Below are 19,505 nucleotides of genomic sequence, written 5' to 3'. Positions count from 1 at the left end.
GACAAAAAAAAACTGATGAAAAACAGGAAACATTGAAACTATTTTTGACCATATAGCCAGATTTTGTTGGTAACGAATTTCATTCTGTATAATTTGTATCTTTATTTTAATGAATTTTTTGTTGGCCAGTTATCTACAAAATAAACAAAAAGAACTCATGCATTGTAGGTGAAGTGATGTGCAAATACTTTTTCGAATAATAAGGGAATTTTGAATTCAATTCAAGTAGGCCTATTATAACAAAAATATAGTATTTCTGACAATTTTCTATATTTTTATAGATTTGAGTTATGAATTTCAGTATTGCAATACTACTTGGTATAGTATTGTAACTTGAATTAATGCTATCGCGACAACCCTAGTAGAATGTGCTGTATGGAGTTGAGTGAAATCCAAAAAAATGTAAATCCTGAAACCAATAATTGGATAAAATGGAGTATTTGTGAAAATTTGTAAGGAAGAAATGACTTGTGTTTAAACTCAAGAAGACCGTATTATGGATAATGCGTAATGTGGGATTTCCTTTGGAGCCATATTCACACAAAAATAGCTAGTCGATTTTACTAATAATTACAAATAAATTGAATGTAGAACTCTGAATGTCTTGCAAAAACATGCAATCATTTTTGTAAAAGTCTTTCTGTATGATCAGTTTAATGTTTGTTCAAACTTTTTTATTTGAAATGAGTTGAAACAACATAGTTCCTGAGTTTTTTGGGGGACAACTTAATTGTTTTATGTTCGATCCATTTAAGTTTGTAAAAACTAAGTTAACTTAATTCCTTCATGTTGTCCCAACACAAATCGATGTTGTGGAACCCAGCATCTTTTTATTTCTACAGTGAATATAGCTTAAGAAATGTGTTGCTAAAGTCACGTTCTCCGCTCCTTTGATTGTTTTGGTTTGTAAATGGGCTGTGTTGAAATTGTCAAAATTGTTTTCTTCATTCAGTAATTTGCGAGACCTTTTAAATTAGGTTCCATTTCCAGTGTTTTTACTGGAATATTTGCTTTGCTTTTCCAGGTTAGCTTCTCTCTCTCTCTCGCTCCAAATGCCCATGTACAAAAAGCTGTCTGTTGGGCTAAGAACTGATGTGTACAGGTCTAGTATGTACCTGATGCCAAGTGTGTGAACGTGAGTGATTTGGACGGGGTCTGGGTGGGGTTGTGGGGTACAGCTGGTCTGGGGCCGCAGCAGGGTGAAGGTGCTGCTCCTTTCTCAACTTCAGAGTCACTTCAGACTCTTTATATGCATGAAGGTGCAACATGTGGATGTTTTTCTGCAAAGCAAGATTGATATTGACTCCCTAGTCATGACCAACCTTATCATAATTGTTTGTATTTGTTACAAAGTGTCCTGACCCTCACATTAGACACACGGTTTATGCTCTGTCTCACTGTAAAACAAGCCCTGGCACTGCTTGGTGACAATTCCTCTTGGATATTTTGTGGGATGGTGATTATTTGTAAGCTCTCAACAGCTCCTCGATTTTCACCCACGCCGTTGTGTTCAGCAGATGCTTCGAGTCGTGTCACAGAGATCGTTGCGCCCATTACTGAATGGGATACACTTTTTGTACACCATATGTAAATGTGAAATATAAATGTTTTATTAATATTATTATTTTAATACATAATACATTTATTAGCATTGCATGTTTATTGTAATAATAATGATAATTATTTTTAATTAGATTTAATTTGAACTCTAAATTCTAATACTTTAATTTAATCTAATTAAAAACATTTAAATTATTATTTTAAAAACGATTGTTTAAAAATAACAATAATAATAATAATAATTATTATAATTATTACGATAATAAAATAATAATTATTGTTATATAATAATAATTATTGTTGTCGTAATAATAATAACAATATTATTATTATTATTATTAATATTATTACTAATATTTATTATTATCATCATTATTATTATTGTTATTATTGTTATTATTATTGTTATTATTATTAATATTATTATTAATATATGTATGTAATATAAGATTATATTATATAATATTATTTACATATGTTAATATAATAATAATAATAATAACAACAACAACAACAACAACAATAATAATAAATGTTTTTAAAATAAACTCCCTCTTGCACTTTTGGGGTGATTTTGCATGTATATAAAATATTATTTTTTTTAAAAATCTTAACATTGTGGCAAAAATATATATATTTTTTCAGCTATTTCAAAAAACACTGAAATGTAACAACAACAGTAACATGTTACAATATCTGTCAATAAAAACAACAAATGATGATATGCAGATATATATTTGGCCTATTTGTGATTGAAAGCTAGTTTTAAATTCAACAGGCACACTGATAATTCTATAATCTTTCCAGCTTTTCCTCATGCCCCAGTCATCTCTCAAAGGAATCTCCTGTCTTTCAAAAAAATCTGAATTTCACTGAATAAATATGAAAAGCGTGGAGCTGAATATATATGCGCAGTGAGAGCAGAGATCTCTCATCGGTGTGCAGTGGCCAGTCTCGCTGAAGAGCAGCACGAGTAGCCAAACCGCCGGTCGGAGTCCAGTCCACTGAAAGGACCCTTGTGTTCTCCAGAATTCCAACAACTGCATTAAAAAGAAAAAGAAAAACAAAACATTATTGCAGCTGCGACTCCGGCCTGCTCACACTGCCCATGTTAATGTGACGCCTGGTTTAATCCAGCCGCTCCATCTGTGTGTTTCACTTGTCGACCGCAGCGCACACTTGTTTTCTGATGGAGCGAATAATGATGAAAGTTTGGGTTCCATACCAATGGCTGAAACTTGTGTCTACAGGGTCTTGAATATTCAGTTTGGCTTTTTCTCTCAGGTGCCTGTGGTTTGTCAGCTCACTTATTCTCTACACCTAATACTCAGCATGCAGATTGCTTTCAGTTTCTTTGTATTTTTACAGAAGCGTTTCAGATTTCGAGGTACTCAAGAGCTTTTCAAGAGTTTTATTGGCAGTCTGACAATGACTTTTTTTAACAAATTATATTATATAACGATCCTAAAGTATAAATAAGGCATATTTGTAAATCTATTTGAATAAATACATCTAAATGTGTAGTAATAAAATAAAACTAAATAAAAAAAAATAATAAAATATATTTTAACAATATATAGTGGCTTCATATATAGCTTCTTATATAGTCTGAGGAATGAGTTTGTGTGTGTGCATACTTGGTAAAGAGGTTTACAAGGACACAGAATTGTTTAGTAATATTGGTATGACCTACTTGTACTCTGTTAAGGTGGTCCTCGTAATTAAAAAAGTTTAAAATCATACTTAATGGGGCCTTCCTGCTTTTTTGTAAGGGTTGGATTTAGGAATAGGGTAAGGCCATATAACATAGGCAACTTTCACACTGCAGCCAAATGTGGCCCGATTTAAAATGTATTTATTTTTTGCTCACATGTGACTCAGATCTGTTTTTGTCATGACAGTGTGAACAGGCCAAACTGCACGGAATCTGATCTTTTCAATTCTGATTTGTGCCACTTTCATATGTAGGGTTAAATCAGATACATATCTGATGTTTTGCAATTCGACCGCAGTGTTAACGGTTATGTAGGATTTCATGTGACTTTTACATCATTTTCGATTAACACGCGTCATTATTCGGTACTGTTAGTGCTGCAAACATCCTCTACTACTCAGCGGCATAGCAGAATAGCACACAGGGCAAATGCTTTACTAAAACCCAACCCAAAATTTAAGGTTGCTCATTTTGAATAGTTTTTGAATGAGATTTTAAATAAAATACATACATGTAATAGCTATATTTCACATAAATACTCAATACATCAACCAATCCAAATGTAACAACTTAATGCTCTTTTTAAACTTTTTTTGTTGTTGACAAAATCTTTCAATATGCCGGTAGGCAACGTTTCAGTTTCACTTTGAGTTTTGACTGGATACAGCCTATGCTGTTTTTAACAAATTAACATGAATTAACAGTAGGCTAGGTTATCAGACTCTGCAAACAATATAGTTCTTAACACCAGACATGATCCCTGCAAAACGTGTATTTTAGGTTTCAAACACAGAAATGCACATTAATACTAGAAAAAGAACCATTTAGAGTTCATTAAAAAACACAGCTGTTGTCTGTGAGTCAATAATCAAATTTAACATAATCTGACAACGGGCTTTATTCACTTCATACAGTACACACAGTAGCTACATTTCCATCCACCCATTTTTATGCACATTTTAGACATCTGCATAAAAACCGATTGATGGAAGCGCCAAGATGCAAATAAGTTTTGAAAATGTGCATAAAAAACATATGTGAATAACTGAGTAGGATAAATATTTTATTTGATTAAAAAAGATAACTATCAGAAAAAAATTAAAAAAAAAAAAAAAGATAACATCAGAAACTATAATGGAAACACTTTTACCGCACACATTCCAGAACATTAAAACAACACTATAAAACATCTGAAATGTTGTTTTGGTCATTCTAAAACGCCTTAAGCATTTCAATATTAGTGTTATTATATTTTTAATGACCTCCAGAATCAAGAGCGTGGAAGAGGTTTTTGAGTTATTGCCGTCTATCACTGAATGTGTCAGGAATATTGAAAACAAAACCAGCCTAACCCCGCTAGAATAGCTAGCGTCTGTGCTCCGCGTCTCAAGCCTTCAAACGCCACCGCGCGTTCACTGCGTGTCAGGATTGCCTTCTGAGGCGCAAGTCGTTTATTAAATGAAGAAAAGATTCACGCAGCTTCTCTTATCGCAGCAAATTCCGTTTTTACTGTTGATATTTGGCGCCAGTTAATCAGGAAGTGACTATTTTGTTCTCTTTGACTCACTGGATGGAAACGCTGCTTTATTCACACCTTTTATGCGATAATCCAGTTTTGCGCATAAAGTTAATTTGCACTTTTGGATGGAAACATTGATATTGTGTGCATAATTAGACATTTTGTGCTGTGCGTAGTTGTACTTTTGTGCATGCGGGTCAGTTTAGGACCATGATCTGTTCGCACTGGAAATCTGTTATTGGCCACATTTATAACAACAATGTAAACAGCTTCGCAAAAAAATCAGATCTGAGAAAAAAAAAAATCAGATTTGAGCTCTAAGCCTTGCAGTGTGAACGTAGCCATTGAGAGTTCTTGTCCGTATGTGTGTGTCTGTGTGTTTGTGAATTAAAATACCAACACAAGTTAATCAAATGTACACTATGTAGCATTTCTATGAAACGGTCTACAATGCACTTAAAGATGACGTTTGCTGTTTGTTCAAACAACTTACTTAAAATGAGCTAAAACAACACAAAGTTAAATACTAAGTTAACTTACTTTTTTCATGTTGTCTCAACACGAACCGATTATGTGGAAGCTGGCATTTTGTAATGTAATCAAGTAAATGTTTAAAGATGTATGTATGTTATAGATATATGCTTTTGTCCCTCTGCTTGTCTTTTTAAGATGGCTAAACTTGACGTTCTTCCTCTCTCTCTGTGTGTGTGTGTGTTCTTCAGGAGCCCATCTGAAGGTCTGTCCTCAAGGTTTCTCCTGCTGTACTCTGGAGATGGAGGAGAAGTTGAGTCAGCTGAGCCGCGTAGACCTGAAAGCCCCCGTTCACCAGCTCAGCTCCAACATGCAGAACACCTTCACCCAGAGACACCGTCACTTTGACCGTCAGTACAGCTCACCACACACACACATGCAAATCCTAATGCTTCGTTTGTTACTTGCATTAAAATATTGTGTTTATCAGTTGTTGAGCAACCGTTAGTTTGATAGACACTCCCGGCTGCTGGACACAGTCTATGCATCCACTTCTCCACCTGTCCTTCAACATCCACCCCCCCACACACATACATACACACACATACTCTCCTCTCAGACAGACCACACACACACATATGCAGAGGCCTGGTTTCCTTGTGCAGTGCATGTGGCAGTGAATCTCAGGCTGGGAAAGAGGGATCAGGTTTCCCTGGTGCGGGGCAGAGGGGTCCATGGGAACATGCATTGACTCTGCTGACTCATTTAGGAGGGGAAAACCCCACAGACGCTCTGCCGGCTATCACACACACACACACACACACACGCGCGCACACACACACTTCTGCTTCATAATGCATGTTTTATGTGTCCCTTCCCTTCATGCTGTGATGTCTTAAAGTGTGTCAAATGAAGAAAAGTGAGAAAAGCAGGTCATGTGCGTAAGGATCAGGCCCATTGGAGTTCATCGAGGGTAAAAGAAGTTTACCCAAAAAATGGATATTTTGTCACCTTTAATGTACTTGTTCCAAGCCTCTATGAGTTTCTATCTTTTTATGAACAGAAAAAAGTTATCAGAAGTATTTCATTAGAAATCGATACTAAAATATTAGAAAGAATAACATTTAGGGCTGCACGATATTTGAAAAAATGGACATTGCAATATTTTGTTTTTGTGATATGAATATATAATTACACAAGATAACTTTAGTAACTCTATTTGGAAAGAATTCACCATTTTACGTTGATTGGGATATTGTAGGTGAGAGCATGTGCATCAAAATATACAAAATTACACATAAATCAACAAATTAAAGCACGGATGAAAACAGAACAATGATAAAAATATAATAAACATTTTTGGTGGAGTTTAACAGTATTGAGGTATAGAAATTCAGTCATTCAAATATAAAAAAAAAAAACACTGCATATAGTATTCATTGTAAAATAAACACAAATGATTTAAATTCACCTGAAATCTTACTTATAGGCCTTGAAAATTGCATTTATAACATTTCGATATTGATACTGAAACTATATATTGTGCAGTCCTAATAAAATTTCACGTTTCTGCTGCTTTAATCTGTACTTATTTTATATATTGGCTTTCCAGTACTCAAGGATGCTTTACAATAACAGTAGTAGAACAAAAAATATATAATTACATGGCAGAATTTGGTAAATTAAATGTCTCTATTTTTAAAACTATATCAAATTCAAAATTCCAGTTTTTCGACTTGACCCCATTGACTTCCTTAGTATTTTTTCACTTTTTATAAACTACAGCCCCTTTCACACATGCAGACCTTTCTGGAAAATTACCGGCAATTTTCCGGTAAGGGATCATGAGTGAACAGGCCCTTTTTGAAAATACCGGTAAATTCGCTCCGGCAATTTTCCGGAAAGATAAGTTGTAACATTACCAGTAGTTTGCGGGAATGCTGCTCTGTGTGAACGCAGAAGGAAAATTGCAGAAAAGATTGTGAGACTTCTGCTCCACCCAATCAGAACATTCAGACGCATTCACATCCGCGCTGTTTATGTAAATAAAAACCTTTGAATATTTTTTCCACATTTAGCTGCTAGATGTTAGTCAGATAACGTTTCTATGCTCTTTCTGAATGCCAACTGTGTAAAAAATGATAGATAAAATGCTCATGATAAACCGCTGTTTGTTTACCTTCAAGCTCTGCTTCAGTTGCTTGACGCGTGTGCATGTGAAGAAGTGCTCCGGTGAGCTCCAGCACACACATATATTTTTTACATCTCGACATGCGAAAGTGCTCCTCCACATGTTTTCATTCAAGTTGGTCACAATACATATCCATCCACAGTATTTGTAATTTGTAATGTAGTCAAATGTGAAAACATTTAGCTGCGGTTTATGCTTCTGCCTTTGGATGTCTCTGGGACAAAAGCAGCTGCATGAATGCTAAAGCTTTAATGAAAAGTGAAACCATCAACAAAAGCCTGACTCCTTCTATGTTTACAAATACAAGCGCAGCCGTTTAGGGGCCATTTCTGATTAATAATGTCAGAATTTACCGGTATTTTAGAATGGATTTGTGAATGGTCTTTTCCAAAAAATTCTAGATCATTCTTGCCTGTGTGAACAGTGCTTTTTTCACCATTAAAGTCGTTACGGAAAATTTCCCGATGTTTGCTGGTATCACTGTGAAAGGGGCAGTTGATGGGGACCATCAACTTTTTAGTTTCCAAAATTCTGCAAAAATAACAACAAAACAACAGTTAGGATCATCTTCAGGGTGACTTTAAATTTTTTAGTGAGCCGTCTTTGAGGAAAAACATCTCTGGGTAGCTGAAAGCAGCCAGGACTGTAACAGTCTCAGATGAAATGGTGAGATGGTGTTTGGATTGATGGTCAATGACTGGAGAGACGAGGGAGGATAAATGAAGTGCTGATGGCACATCTCCCTCCACTCACACATGATTCGTCACCCATCCGCTCTGAGCCACAGCTATTTCTAAATGAGACCCATGTTAACTCACATGTGGCCGTCCAGCTTTAGCAAAGCTCTGTTTCTCTGGAGGAGCAGCCGAGCGGTTTTCAGTGGACTCAACACAGTCAGTTTTCTGGCAAGGTCCGCGAGAGCTGGGCTGTGTAATGATGGCAAGGGTTGTTTGAAGCTCACTCTTGAATGATGTGTCACAACATCTGATGATAATGTGAGTATTTGTGTGTAATAGTGTTGTCACGGTATTAACATTTCAATAAGTCCATAGCTCTACTAGTAATCTTATGATTCTCTTAGTTCCACAAGTATAGTTTGATGTTATATGAACCTCGTCTGAAAGTTTGAAGTAGTTTCAAAGTTTAAATAATTGAAGTAGTTTTTAAGAAGTTTGAAACAGTTGGCAGAGAGAGATAATTACATATAGGTTAGCAAGTTTCTAGTATGGATTGACATGTTTCGTGCTAAGCGGTTGCTAGGGTGTTCTGAATGATTGCTAGGGGGTTTTGAGTGGTTACTAAGGCGTTAGAAGGTGGTTGCTAGAATGTTGCTAAGGTGTTGCTCGGCAGTTGCTAAGGTGTTCTGAAGCATGGTTCTAGTATGTATTAGCATGGTGCTAGCATGTTATGAGCATAAATTAGCATGTTGTTAGCATGGGTCTAGTATGAATTAGCATGTTGGTAGCATGTTTCTAGCATAAATTAGCATGTTGCTAGCATGTTTCTAGTATAATCTAGCATATTGTTTACACTAGGCATGGGACGATAGCCGTTTTTAAGGTATACAAAAGGTTTTCAAGGTTTGGAAAACAGTTCATAAGGTATGTGTAATGTTTTTTGGTTTGTTTTTTAGGACATTTTTTTGTTAGTTTTTTTAGAACAACAGTATCTCTTGCAGAAAAGATATCCAAAGATGCCGTTTTAAATTGTAAAGAAATCAGTGTTTTTGAAACAAATGAAGACAGCAGAAGTCGATTAAACTTTTTAAAAAAAGTAGCCTGACATGTTTACTGTTCCAAACTATTATAAATCTTTCAAAAAATAAAACATATTGTTTTCAAAGGGGAAAAAGTAGTTTTTTTACCCAGACATTTAAAAAGAATACATTTTAGAGCAGTAATCAAAATACGGTGATACCGTGAAAACGTGATATTTTTATTCAAGGTTATCATATCGTCAGAAACTTATACCGGCCCATGCCCAGCACGAATTTAGTATGAATTAGCATGTTGCTAGTATGTTCATAGTATGAATTAGCATGTTACTAATATGATTAGTATGTTTCTAGTATGGATTGGTATGTCATCACTATGTTTCTAGTTTGGATTGGTATGTCGTTAGTATGTTTATAGCATGATTGGTATGTTTGTTAGTATGTTTCTAGTATGGATTGGTATGTCATTAATATGTTTCTAGTATGGATTAGTAAATTAATTGCATTGATTGGTATGTTGTTAGTATGTTCAATATAAAGTCAATGGCAGGTTTTTTTACAATGGAAGTCTATGGAACAGTTGGTAGGGTGCCGTAAGTGGTTGCTAGGGTTTGGCTAGTAAGTTGAAAGGTCATCAGTGATTGGCAGATTGGTAGTCTGAGTTAAATGAGCCCAAACTTAAGTCTGTATGACAGTCGGATGCAAAGTTATGGAGTCACAAAGTTTGGTCCCATATTAAGTCAATGGGACTTTTCTGAAATTTCCGGGTCAGTTTTCGGAAAACCGTAAGTCGGATCAGTTGGAAAAGATATAGCAGCTTAATTCAGTATAGATTAGAGGTTTATAGTCAGTTTGGTGGTTGTAGTATGAGCAGTCTAAAAGGATTTTTAAAATAGTCGAAGAATAAGATGAAGAAGACACCTCAAGCTCAAATCACTCAATCACTCTTTTTTGTTAATTTTGAACAATAATAATAGAAAGGACTATTACGCGTATTAGGTTAGTTCATTAGGTATTTCTTATACTACATTTTGTTACATTTATTTATTAAAAACATCTTGGTTACCGAAGTAACGTCCTTATTGCGGAGGAAGGGAAGTGAATCAGAGGTGATGGGTCGTAGGCAACATTGATGGAAGTGAAAGGTGACCTGGTCGGCTCCCAAGATTGCCTGTTTGTGTGAATGTAAGAAAGAAAGTGAGACTTCAGGGAGTGAATGGTAACAGGGATCGTGTGTATTGCAGCCAGATGTGAGCAGGAATGTGACGTGTCGGAATGCGGCGGTGGCCAGATCCTTCTCCTCCTCCTTCTCTGCTCTTTTTCTCAGCTGCCTTTTGTCCCCATTCTCCCCCTTTTCTCTCTGCCATAAGTCTGTTATGCCTTTCATTTCTCCTCCATCTCCAGGTTCTCAGGTCTTTTGAACTCTTACCGTGGGAATACTCGCTGAATCGCCAGTCTGCGTAAAATGTTCACTAGACCCTGGCATGTGACTTAATGAGCTAAACGGCCTTAAAATACCAGTAGCTTTTATGCTTGCAAACAAAGACGCTCTCAATGCGTTCTTTCAGTATTTCCTTTGCTGTGGGAATGTCTAAGGTGTAAATGAGATGCTCGAGTCTCTTGGAGAGTTTGAAAGAGGTTGCAGATGCAAGTTTTTCTCTTGTTTGCGCACAAACAGACATTTCCTCTGAACTGGATGCAGAGGTGTATGTATTTATAGTAGCTGGAGATGGTAATGAAGATTAAACGGTTACACACAACTTAGTTCAGCAGGAAATGCGGTGGAACATGCTCGATATCAACATGGCGGATAGATGTCATTAAGATGAAATGAATTTAGGCACACACACACACACGCACGCTTAAGTGAGTTTGGGTGGGTTGGAGGAAAACAGCCTCTGCTTTGAAAGCCTCAAGGTTGGAGTCACGGGCAATTAAGTCCTCTACCAGAAATAGTTTTTCCTCCAGAGCTTGGTGTGTTTGTTCCTCCCCATGCGTCCGGTCTGAGTCTAGGTGACCCTGTCTGGAGGAGCCGCCACTAGGCTGTAAGATTCAGGATTAACCCTCAAACAAATTCTCATCCTCGACACCTCCACAGGGGAGGGGGTTGAAATCCCAGAGGAAAGAAAGAAGCTGAGCAGCTAATTGGCACAAATGGGGAACAATTACTGCCTGGGATAAAGAAGAGTTATCAAGGGGGGATGAGTAGAGGAATAAGCTAGTTTGGAGGGCGGGACTGTGAATAAGTCTGGAATTTTCCCTCCTCTGGATGTCTGAGGAGCATGTTTGAGCGCTCAAGAGGTTTGGGACCTATTTGTTGAAGTGCGATTCCAAACACTCCTTTTCCATTCCTCCTCTTAGATACTGTAACATGGTTGTGTAGTTCTCCCGGCGAGCACCCTCCTGTAGCATAACCTTTCACATACATTTCTAAAGCAACTCGGGAAGGTCGTTTTAATGGAAAAATCAGAAGGGAGGTTCACAGGCCGTTTGTTGGCAGACTCCTGTGTATCATAAAGTGTCTTTTAATGATGAAGTAGGACGCCTGAGTAACGGCCCTCCAACTGTAACGCTTACAGCATAGGGTCCCAAATTCTCAGAAGTTATGTTGGGATTGATGTAAAGAGGAAGAGGCTTGGGGGATGGGGGTGGATGTTGAGTGACTGACTTTGCTTTGTTCAAGGGTTGCTTGTTAATAGCGAATTTCTTTTTCTAACCATTTAACAGGCATCATAACCACATGGTTGAACTTTTATCCATAGGTTATCATTATTATTTTAACTGCTTATTACTAGTTATCAGTGTTGTGTCTGTATATTACTCAATACAAGATGTTGGCCGAAAATATTTTCAAGGAGTGCACCTTAAAGGGTTAATCTAAAGTTGTATTCGGGGCTGCGAAGTCACATGTGAGCTGACACACTGTTTACTACCAAGAGGACGCATGTGTGCCTACAAAAGATGTTTACTTTAATGAACAACCTGCATAGGCTGTGATTAACAGGTAATAAAGTTGGAGATAACGTTTAGATTGTTGCACAGAGCAATCATTTGAGTAAACTAGAATAAAAGCAGTTTTTAATTTTTTAAAAACCATTTAAGCAATATTTATTTCGATAGTCTACAAAACAAACCATCCTTATACAAGAACCCTAACCTGCCTAACTAACCTAGTTAAACCTTTAAATGTCTCTTTAAGCTGTATAGAAGTGTCTTGAAAAATATCTAGTCAAATATAATGTACTGTCATTACGGCAAAGATAAAATAAATTAGTTATTAGAAATGAGTTATTAAAACTATTATGTTTTAAAATGTGTTGAATCCTCTATCTGTAAAACAGAAATTAGGGGGAAAAAATCAATAGGGGGCTAATAATTCTGACTTCACCTGTAAATAAAACAATGTGAAGGCTTGTGCAACTGCCTTTATGCTTCTCCCTAACTTAAAAATATAATTGGCTGAAGTGTAGAGATTGATTAACATCGTGTGTAGGGTCGAATCGAGACCCTTTTTCCCAATTAATCGTGCAGCCCTACAGTTTAGTCAAACAGACATTTAATTATGGTATTTACGTCAGACTACGCATTAGAAGATTAAGTGAACACTTAGACAAAACGAATCCACAGATAGTACTATGTATTTCTTGAACTCGTACATCTACAATTATCCTCTGTTGAGTATATTTTGAAAGCTGTGCGGATGTGTGCAGAATGTGGAAAAATAAGTATACCCTTGCCTCAAGGGTCTGCAGAGAACATCTGTTATGATAATTCCTGATTTCCTGATTCTGCGTTTGTTTGCTTGTTTGTTTGATGTTTCTGAAAACTGATTGCACCATGTGATTTTAAGTTTAGCTGATAAAAGATTCAAAACTTCTTCACGTATGAATTGCATTTAATTACATTTGAATAAATTTGGACAAAGTGGTATGCCATTAAGACATATGCGGTTTAGCAAATGTTAAAGTTTCTTGCATTACTTGGGGTATAATTATTGTCTCTACTCATGCCATGATGCATGTGTGCGAAAATCTTCCAAGAACTACAGAAATTCATTCCACTTCATTCCTTGAAGTGGTTTTCTGACAAGTGGTTCATGTAAATTCCTGTTTTCTTTGGTAGTGGCACGATGATGTGCAAACCTGGAAACTATTCTCCTCCTCATCCTCACCTCTTTCTCATCTATTCCCTCATTCTTTTTCTTTCCTCTCCGCCCTGACTTTAAACTTGTGACAGCTCTGGCATTCCTCAGGATCTGGAGGGTAGGGCGGGTGCGCTGGCCCTTAAGGTTTAATCTCTGTCAATGGAGCGTGGAGCTGTGGGTGCCTTCTATCTCTCTCCCTGTGTGGGGCCAGGGGCCGAGGGCCACTCGTGGGAGGGGTGCTAAAAACACGAGGGCTGCGGTGTTTCCGGTATCCGTGGTTACGCAGCAGGACGGGGGCATTTTCGAAAAGGCCCGTCCATCTCTCTCGCATTCAGCTGACCGCGTGGAGTTGACAGCAGAAAGGCGCGTTTTTGTTTGTTTATAAACCAAGGTGTCTTGTTTGTGTGGATGAGCGGTTTACGAGAGCGCCAGATGACGCTTTCAGATTCATGGCCACTTAACACCTCAAAGTCTCGCTCATTATGCGCAGGGCATCTGTGCTGCAGACCTTTAGCGAGAGGAGAAAGGTTACACAAAAGCAAAAAAACAAATGGCGCTCTTTGCAGGCAGGAGTGTGTGAGACGACGTGAAGCATTTCTTTGGAATTCTCATTTTGTTCAGATTAAAAAAGTAGGGTTTTGCCGGCCCCGGGAGAGAGAGTTTCATGGGAGAGAGGGGCTGGATTATTTGGGGAGGCTGAGAGTGAAGGGAGGGGGGGCTCTGACATTCCACAGGATGAAGTAGGGCATTGTTCCCTGTCTCCAATGAAGAGAGCCTTCTGAAGCCACTGATGAACTGAAAGCAGGAGAGAGTCAGCCAGAGCGAGTGCTTTCAGGGGGGTACAGGTCCGTTTTCGGTGGAGGGGGTTGACATTATTCAGTAATCCTATTGAAAAAGCTTCTGAAGGACAGGAGCGGGAGCGCTGCGGAGAGAAAGAAAAGCGAATGGAATGTGACAACAGGAAAATGCCATTGATAGCGGTCAGCCTCAGCCGGCTTGATGGGCGAGCTGCTACCTATTGGAACCTCGAGCTGCCCTTCATCCTTTCTGCACCCTCAGCTTTTAGACACAAAAGTTATTTTCCTGGAAGCTAGCGAGTGAAAACCTCGCATTGGGTCAAATGGAATATGCATTAATCTGTTTAGATAATAAGCATGCGCTTTTCTGGCAGTTCTGGTTGGTTTTCCAGTCAGAGGGAGAGCGAGTTAGGCCGAGGGCTCTGCGGAGCGCTAAATCACTGTCTCTCGAGTGTCATTGTAATGACACTCATAAACGTATTGCCAGCTAAAGGTCCAAAGTTAATAGCAATTAATTTTAAACGTGTTGAAGTTGACAGTCTGTGTGCTTTTTCAACTCTTTCTGTCTGCGGTTGTATTGCGTTTGTGCTCAAAATCATATCTGTTATATTTGTGTTCACGGGCAGTTGGTGCACATTCTTTTAAAGATAAAATTTTGAGATCTGACTTATTTTCTGGTGTTTTACTGCTCATGAAGAATACTTAGAAGATGAGGGCTTGCCAGAAATAATAATTTGCTAAATGTGCAACTAAAGAATGTCAAAGCAGACATTATCTCAGAAATGAAAATGTTCTCCATGCCTTGCCCTTCCAAATAGATTAAAAGTCTTTTCTGATAGAACCACATCAGTCAGGTTACAAAAAAAAACCCCCACCTAGCTACTGTGGTAATTAGGGCTGTTTGATTAATCGAAATCGAATCGCAATCGTCATTTGAAATGTTGCGATTAGCTAAGAGGCTGTGATGTAAAATATATATGAATTATATAATTGTATTACCCAGAGCAAATGCGTGACTGCCGTCTGTGTGTGACAGTCTTACTATCCACTTGAGTGAGCTTACTTTCGTTCTGCCTTATCAGAATGAATATTAATAATTCCTTACATTTATATTGCGCTTTTCTGGACACTCAAAGCGCTTTACACATTGGGGGAATCTCCTCATCCACCACCAGTGTGCAGCATCCACCTGGATGACGCGACGGCTACCATATTGCGCCAGACCGCACATCACACACCAGCTGATTGACAGAGAGGTGACAGAGTAATGAAACCAATTATGATATGGGGATGGTTAGGAGGCCATGATGGACAGAGGCCAGTGGGTAAATTTGGCCAGGATGCCAAGGTTAAACCCCTACTCGTTTCGAAGGACATCCTGGGATTTTTAACGACCACAGAGAGTCAGGACCTCGGTTTAACGTCTCATCCGAAAGACATCGCTCACTGAGCAGTACAGAGTCCGCTTCACTATACTGAAGCGTTAGGACCCACACAGACCACAGGTTGAGTGCCCCCTGCTGGCCTCACTAACACCACTTCCAGCAGTAACCTAGCTTTCCCATGTGGTCTCCCATCCAGGTTCAGTGGGCAACCGAACTATGCGGGACACCCACAATAAATCAAAACAAACAGGAAAGCACTTACAAGTGGGATGATTGGTGTCTGCCACTTCAGAAGCATAAATAGATAAACTCATATCAAAGAAAAACTTCATGTCGTTAATATGGGAATATTTTGGTTTCAAAGTCACAGACATCGAACAAAAACAGGTCATCTGTAAGAGCTGTTGCAGAATTGTTGCCATAGCATGAGGAAATACAACAACCAGCACCTAAAAAAGCACCACAGGTGGCTAAATGAGGAGTGTCTTGCTAAAAATCAACTGAAAGTATTGCCACTGACACTCAATCTAGTCGCTAGCAACAGCAAAGTACAATTTCAGAGTTGTTTGCAGCTGTTACACCATATGAGTAGTAATGTAAATGTATACTTTGAGGAACAGTGATAACTTGACTTCTTGAGGTGCTGTTGTTTTTTAGTGCATCTCATAACCACACATTGTGATGTCAAACTTTAGCATTTTGCTTGAGAGTTGCAGTGAAGGTTAACAATAAATCTGTTGCTTTACTGTCTGTTGCTTCAGAGATTCATGCTTTTTATCTTTGTTTATGCTCTTTGGGGTTTGACAGCCTGTGGTGAATGAAAAAGACTGATGATTCTTAGAAATATTGTTTCTTGGAGAATAACTGCATCAGTTGGAACAACACGAGGGTTATTAATCCATGTGAAAAAGATGTATCCTTTAGAACAAGGGTTTCAAACTGGGGTTCAGGGACCTCCAGGGCACCTTTAAAAATCTGTGTATTAAAAGCATTGGGGGGGTCAAATTTAATAAAGCTGCTATTTGAACAAACCTAGAACTGTATAAATACGTAAATAAATGGATAAATAGTACTTAAAACGGGTAAAACAAGTAGTAATGTATCTGGTAACCAGGGCTGTACGATTTGGGGAAAATATCCAATTACGATTTTTTATTTTTATTTTATTTATTTTTTGACAGATAATGCGATTTGATTTGCGATTTAATTTTATAGTCAAGCTTCAATATTCTGCATCATAACTTAGCAAACAGTAAGCTCAAATAAAATGACCTTAACTTTCTGTAAACAAGTTGAACTCAAATTGGGGAGATAGTATAGCTTATTATACAAACAACAAAATAATAACTATAAAAATACAGAACACTCAGCAATCTAATATGACTGATAGGAGCTTTTCTGTAGCTTATATTGTCTAAAACAAAATAATCATCACAGATGCTACACAAAAAAATCATGGCGTTAAACATACAGCCGTGGTACTCCAAAATGGCTAAAATAGGTGCGAGACGGAAGTGTATATCTCCTATCTTGCATTAAGATACGTTTTTTTTAAATACCTCTTTGGTCACTGCATTAAAAGGCACTGTGTCTTAAGCGAGGTAGTGCGTTATGGCATTAGTTGTCTCCTGAGTTTCACCAGCCTAAGAACTTCCTAAGTTCTTTCTTAAACTGGAAGGTAAAGTCCACACTAGGGGCTTTGTAACTAGCTAGTTTGTAACTAAATTTGATTACATGTTTTTAAAGCAAACCGTAGTTTAGTAGGACGTAAGCTCTCCATAAAGTCATGCGTGTAGTTGTATTAAATGACGTAATATCCAATAAGAAGCATTTAAATCATTAAACCAAATTAAAATTCTGCAACTAATGCATCTATATATAACTGTCCTATGAAAATGAAATGACAAATTATATTTTTATAATACATTACTTTGCTGTCAGTCACTACAAACGATGCACATGCATGCATTGCAAGCCGTAAATGCACACGAACTACACATGAAGTTATCAAAACATTAAACTTTCATTTTGTGTGACTTTGAAAACCAAATATTCCCATAATACCGATGTCCTGTTTTTCTTTGCTATGATTTCGTCTATTAATGATTCTGAAGTGTCAGACGCCATCATCTCACTTGTCCGCGCTTTCCTGTTTGTGTTTCTTTCCTGCGTAGTTCGGTTGGGTAATTCTGATTGGGCAGAACAAAAGTGTGTTGGCTAGTAAGACTGTCACACACAGACGCCATTCACTCGTTTTCTCTGGGTGGGAGAAATGAAATAATACATATTTCACATCGCAGCCTCTTGCAATTAGCTAATCGCAACTTTTCAAATCGTGATTGCGATTCAGTTTCGATTAATTACACAGCCCTAGTGGAGACTTAATCACCCCCCCCCCCCAAATCATAAATCCATTTATAATGTTAAAAGTTTCACAGTATAAATTATAAACAGTCGTGTACAAACTATATAGATACCTTTTACATTTTAGGGAGTCTCTCGCATAAGGGGTTCATAATTGGGGCTCTGTGGTATCTAAAGTTTAGCACTTGATAAATCTTGAGTATACAGTTGAAGTCAGAATTATTAGCCCCCCTTTGATTTTTCTTTTTTTTTTTTTTTTTTTTTTCTATTTTAAATATTTTGCAAAATATGTTAAACAGAGCAACACATTTTTCAAGAGAGCAAGGAAATTTTCACAGTATGTCTGATAATATTTTTTCTTCTGGAGAAAGTCTTATTTGTTTTATTTCGGCTAGAATAAAAGCAGTTTTTAATTTTCTAACAAACATTAAGGACAAAATTATTAGCCCCTTTAAGCTATATTTTTTTTGATAGTCTACAGATCAAACCATCGTTATACAATACCTTGCCTAATTACCCTAACCTGCCTAGTTAACCTAATTAACCTAGTGAAGCCTTTAAATCTCACTTTATGCTGTATAGAAGTGTATTGAAAAATATCTAGTCAAATATCATTTACTGTCATCATGGTAAAGACAAAATAAATCAGTTATTAGAGATGAGTTATTAAAATTCTCTCCGTTAAACAGAAATTGGAAAAAAAATAAACAGGGGGCTAATAATTCAGGGGGGCTAATGATTCTGACTTCAACTGTAAAATTGTGTCAGCAACATCTTGACTTACAATGTGCATTTACAGTAAACACTTCAGTGTTTGTACATAAAAAAAGATCTGTGAAGTGACAAAGCCCACTCCAGAGAAGGTTATTCTTATATCAGTAAGCACCGTTTCTCTAATTATCTCAGTTGCCTCAATTATAGTCCTGAATTTTCTTCGAGAGACACAACAATATCCTAAATAAATAATTGCCAGGCAAGAAATTAAGGCCTAGTTGAATTGTATTAGCAAGTTGTCACCTGGTTCAAGAGACGCTGTTTTTCCAGATCTAATATACTGGTAATCATGCCGTTTCTTCTCGTAACCACTTAATATTCACAGACTTGTGTGCTTTTTGACTATAACATATAAGATTACTTTTAATGCTTACACACAACATTCATCCCATCAGTAAAGCACACAAGCAAACTAACCAACCCTGTCTGATGTTCTTTCTCCTCAGAGTTCTTCAGAGAGCTGTTGGACAATGCAGAGAAGTCTCTCAATCACATGTTTGTGCGGACGTACGGCTTGATGTACGTGAAGAACAAAGAGCTCTTCGAGGGTTTCTTCAGTGATCTGCGTCGCTACTACAGCCACGGCAGCAGTGCGGTCAATCTGGACGACATGCTGGCCGAGTTCTGGACCGAGCTGCTGGAGCGCATGTTTCGACTGGTCAACGTCCAGTACGAGTTCAGCGACTCCTACATGGAGTGTGTCAGCAGGCACACAGACCAGCTCAAACCCTTCGGAGACGTTCCACGCAAGCTCCGTCTGCAGCTGACCCGCTCCTTCATCGCTGTTCGCACTTTCACTCGTGGCCTCGCACTCATGCCTGATGTGGTCGGCAAAGTCTCCTCGGTGAGAAAGCAAGCTTTGGGTTACTATG

At 37.7% G+C, this 19,505-nt stretch overlaps 1 protein-coding gene across 1 annotated transcript in view; it reads left to right on the top strand.

The window, feature by feature from the left end:
• The window catches only part of gpc4 (glypican 4), a 61,739-nt gene that overhangs the window by 28,306 nt on the left and 13,928 nt on the right, over positions 1–19,505 (top strand). Inside the window, exons 2-3 of the mRNA XM_056471892.1 lie at positions 5,516–5,674; positions 19,080–19,477. Coding sequence (XP_056327867.1) covers positions 5,516–5,674; positions 19,080–19,477 — 557 coding nt within the window. The remainder of the gene's footprint in view (positions 1–5,515; positions 5,675–19,079; positions 19,478–19,505) is intronic.

Source organism: Danio aesculapii, chromosome 14, assembly GCF_903798145.1.
Source record: "Danio aesculapii chromosome 14, fDanAes4.1, whole genome shotgun sequence".
Classification (NCBI taxonomy): domain Eukaryota; kingdom Metazoa; phylum Chordata; class Actinopteri; order Cypriniformes; family Danionidae; genus Danio; species Danio aesculapii.
The sequence above is the reverse complement of the archived record's forward strand: the minus strand, read 5'-3'. Positions and strand labels throughout refer to the sequence as shown.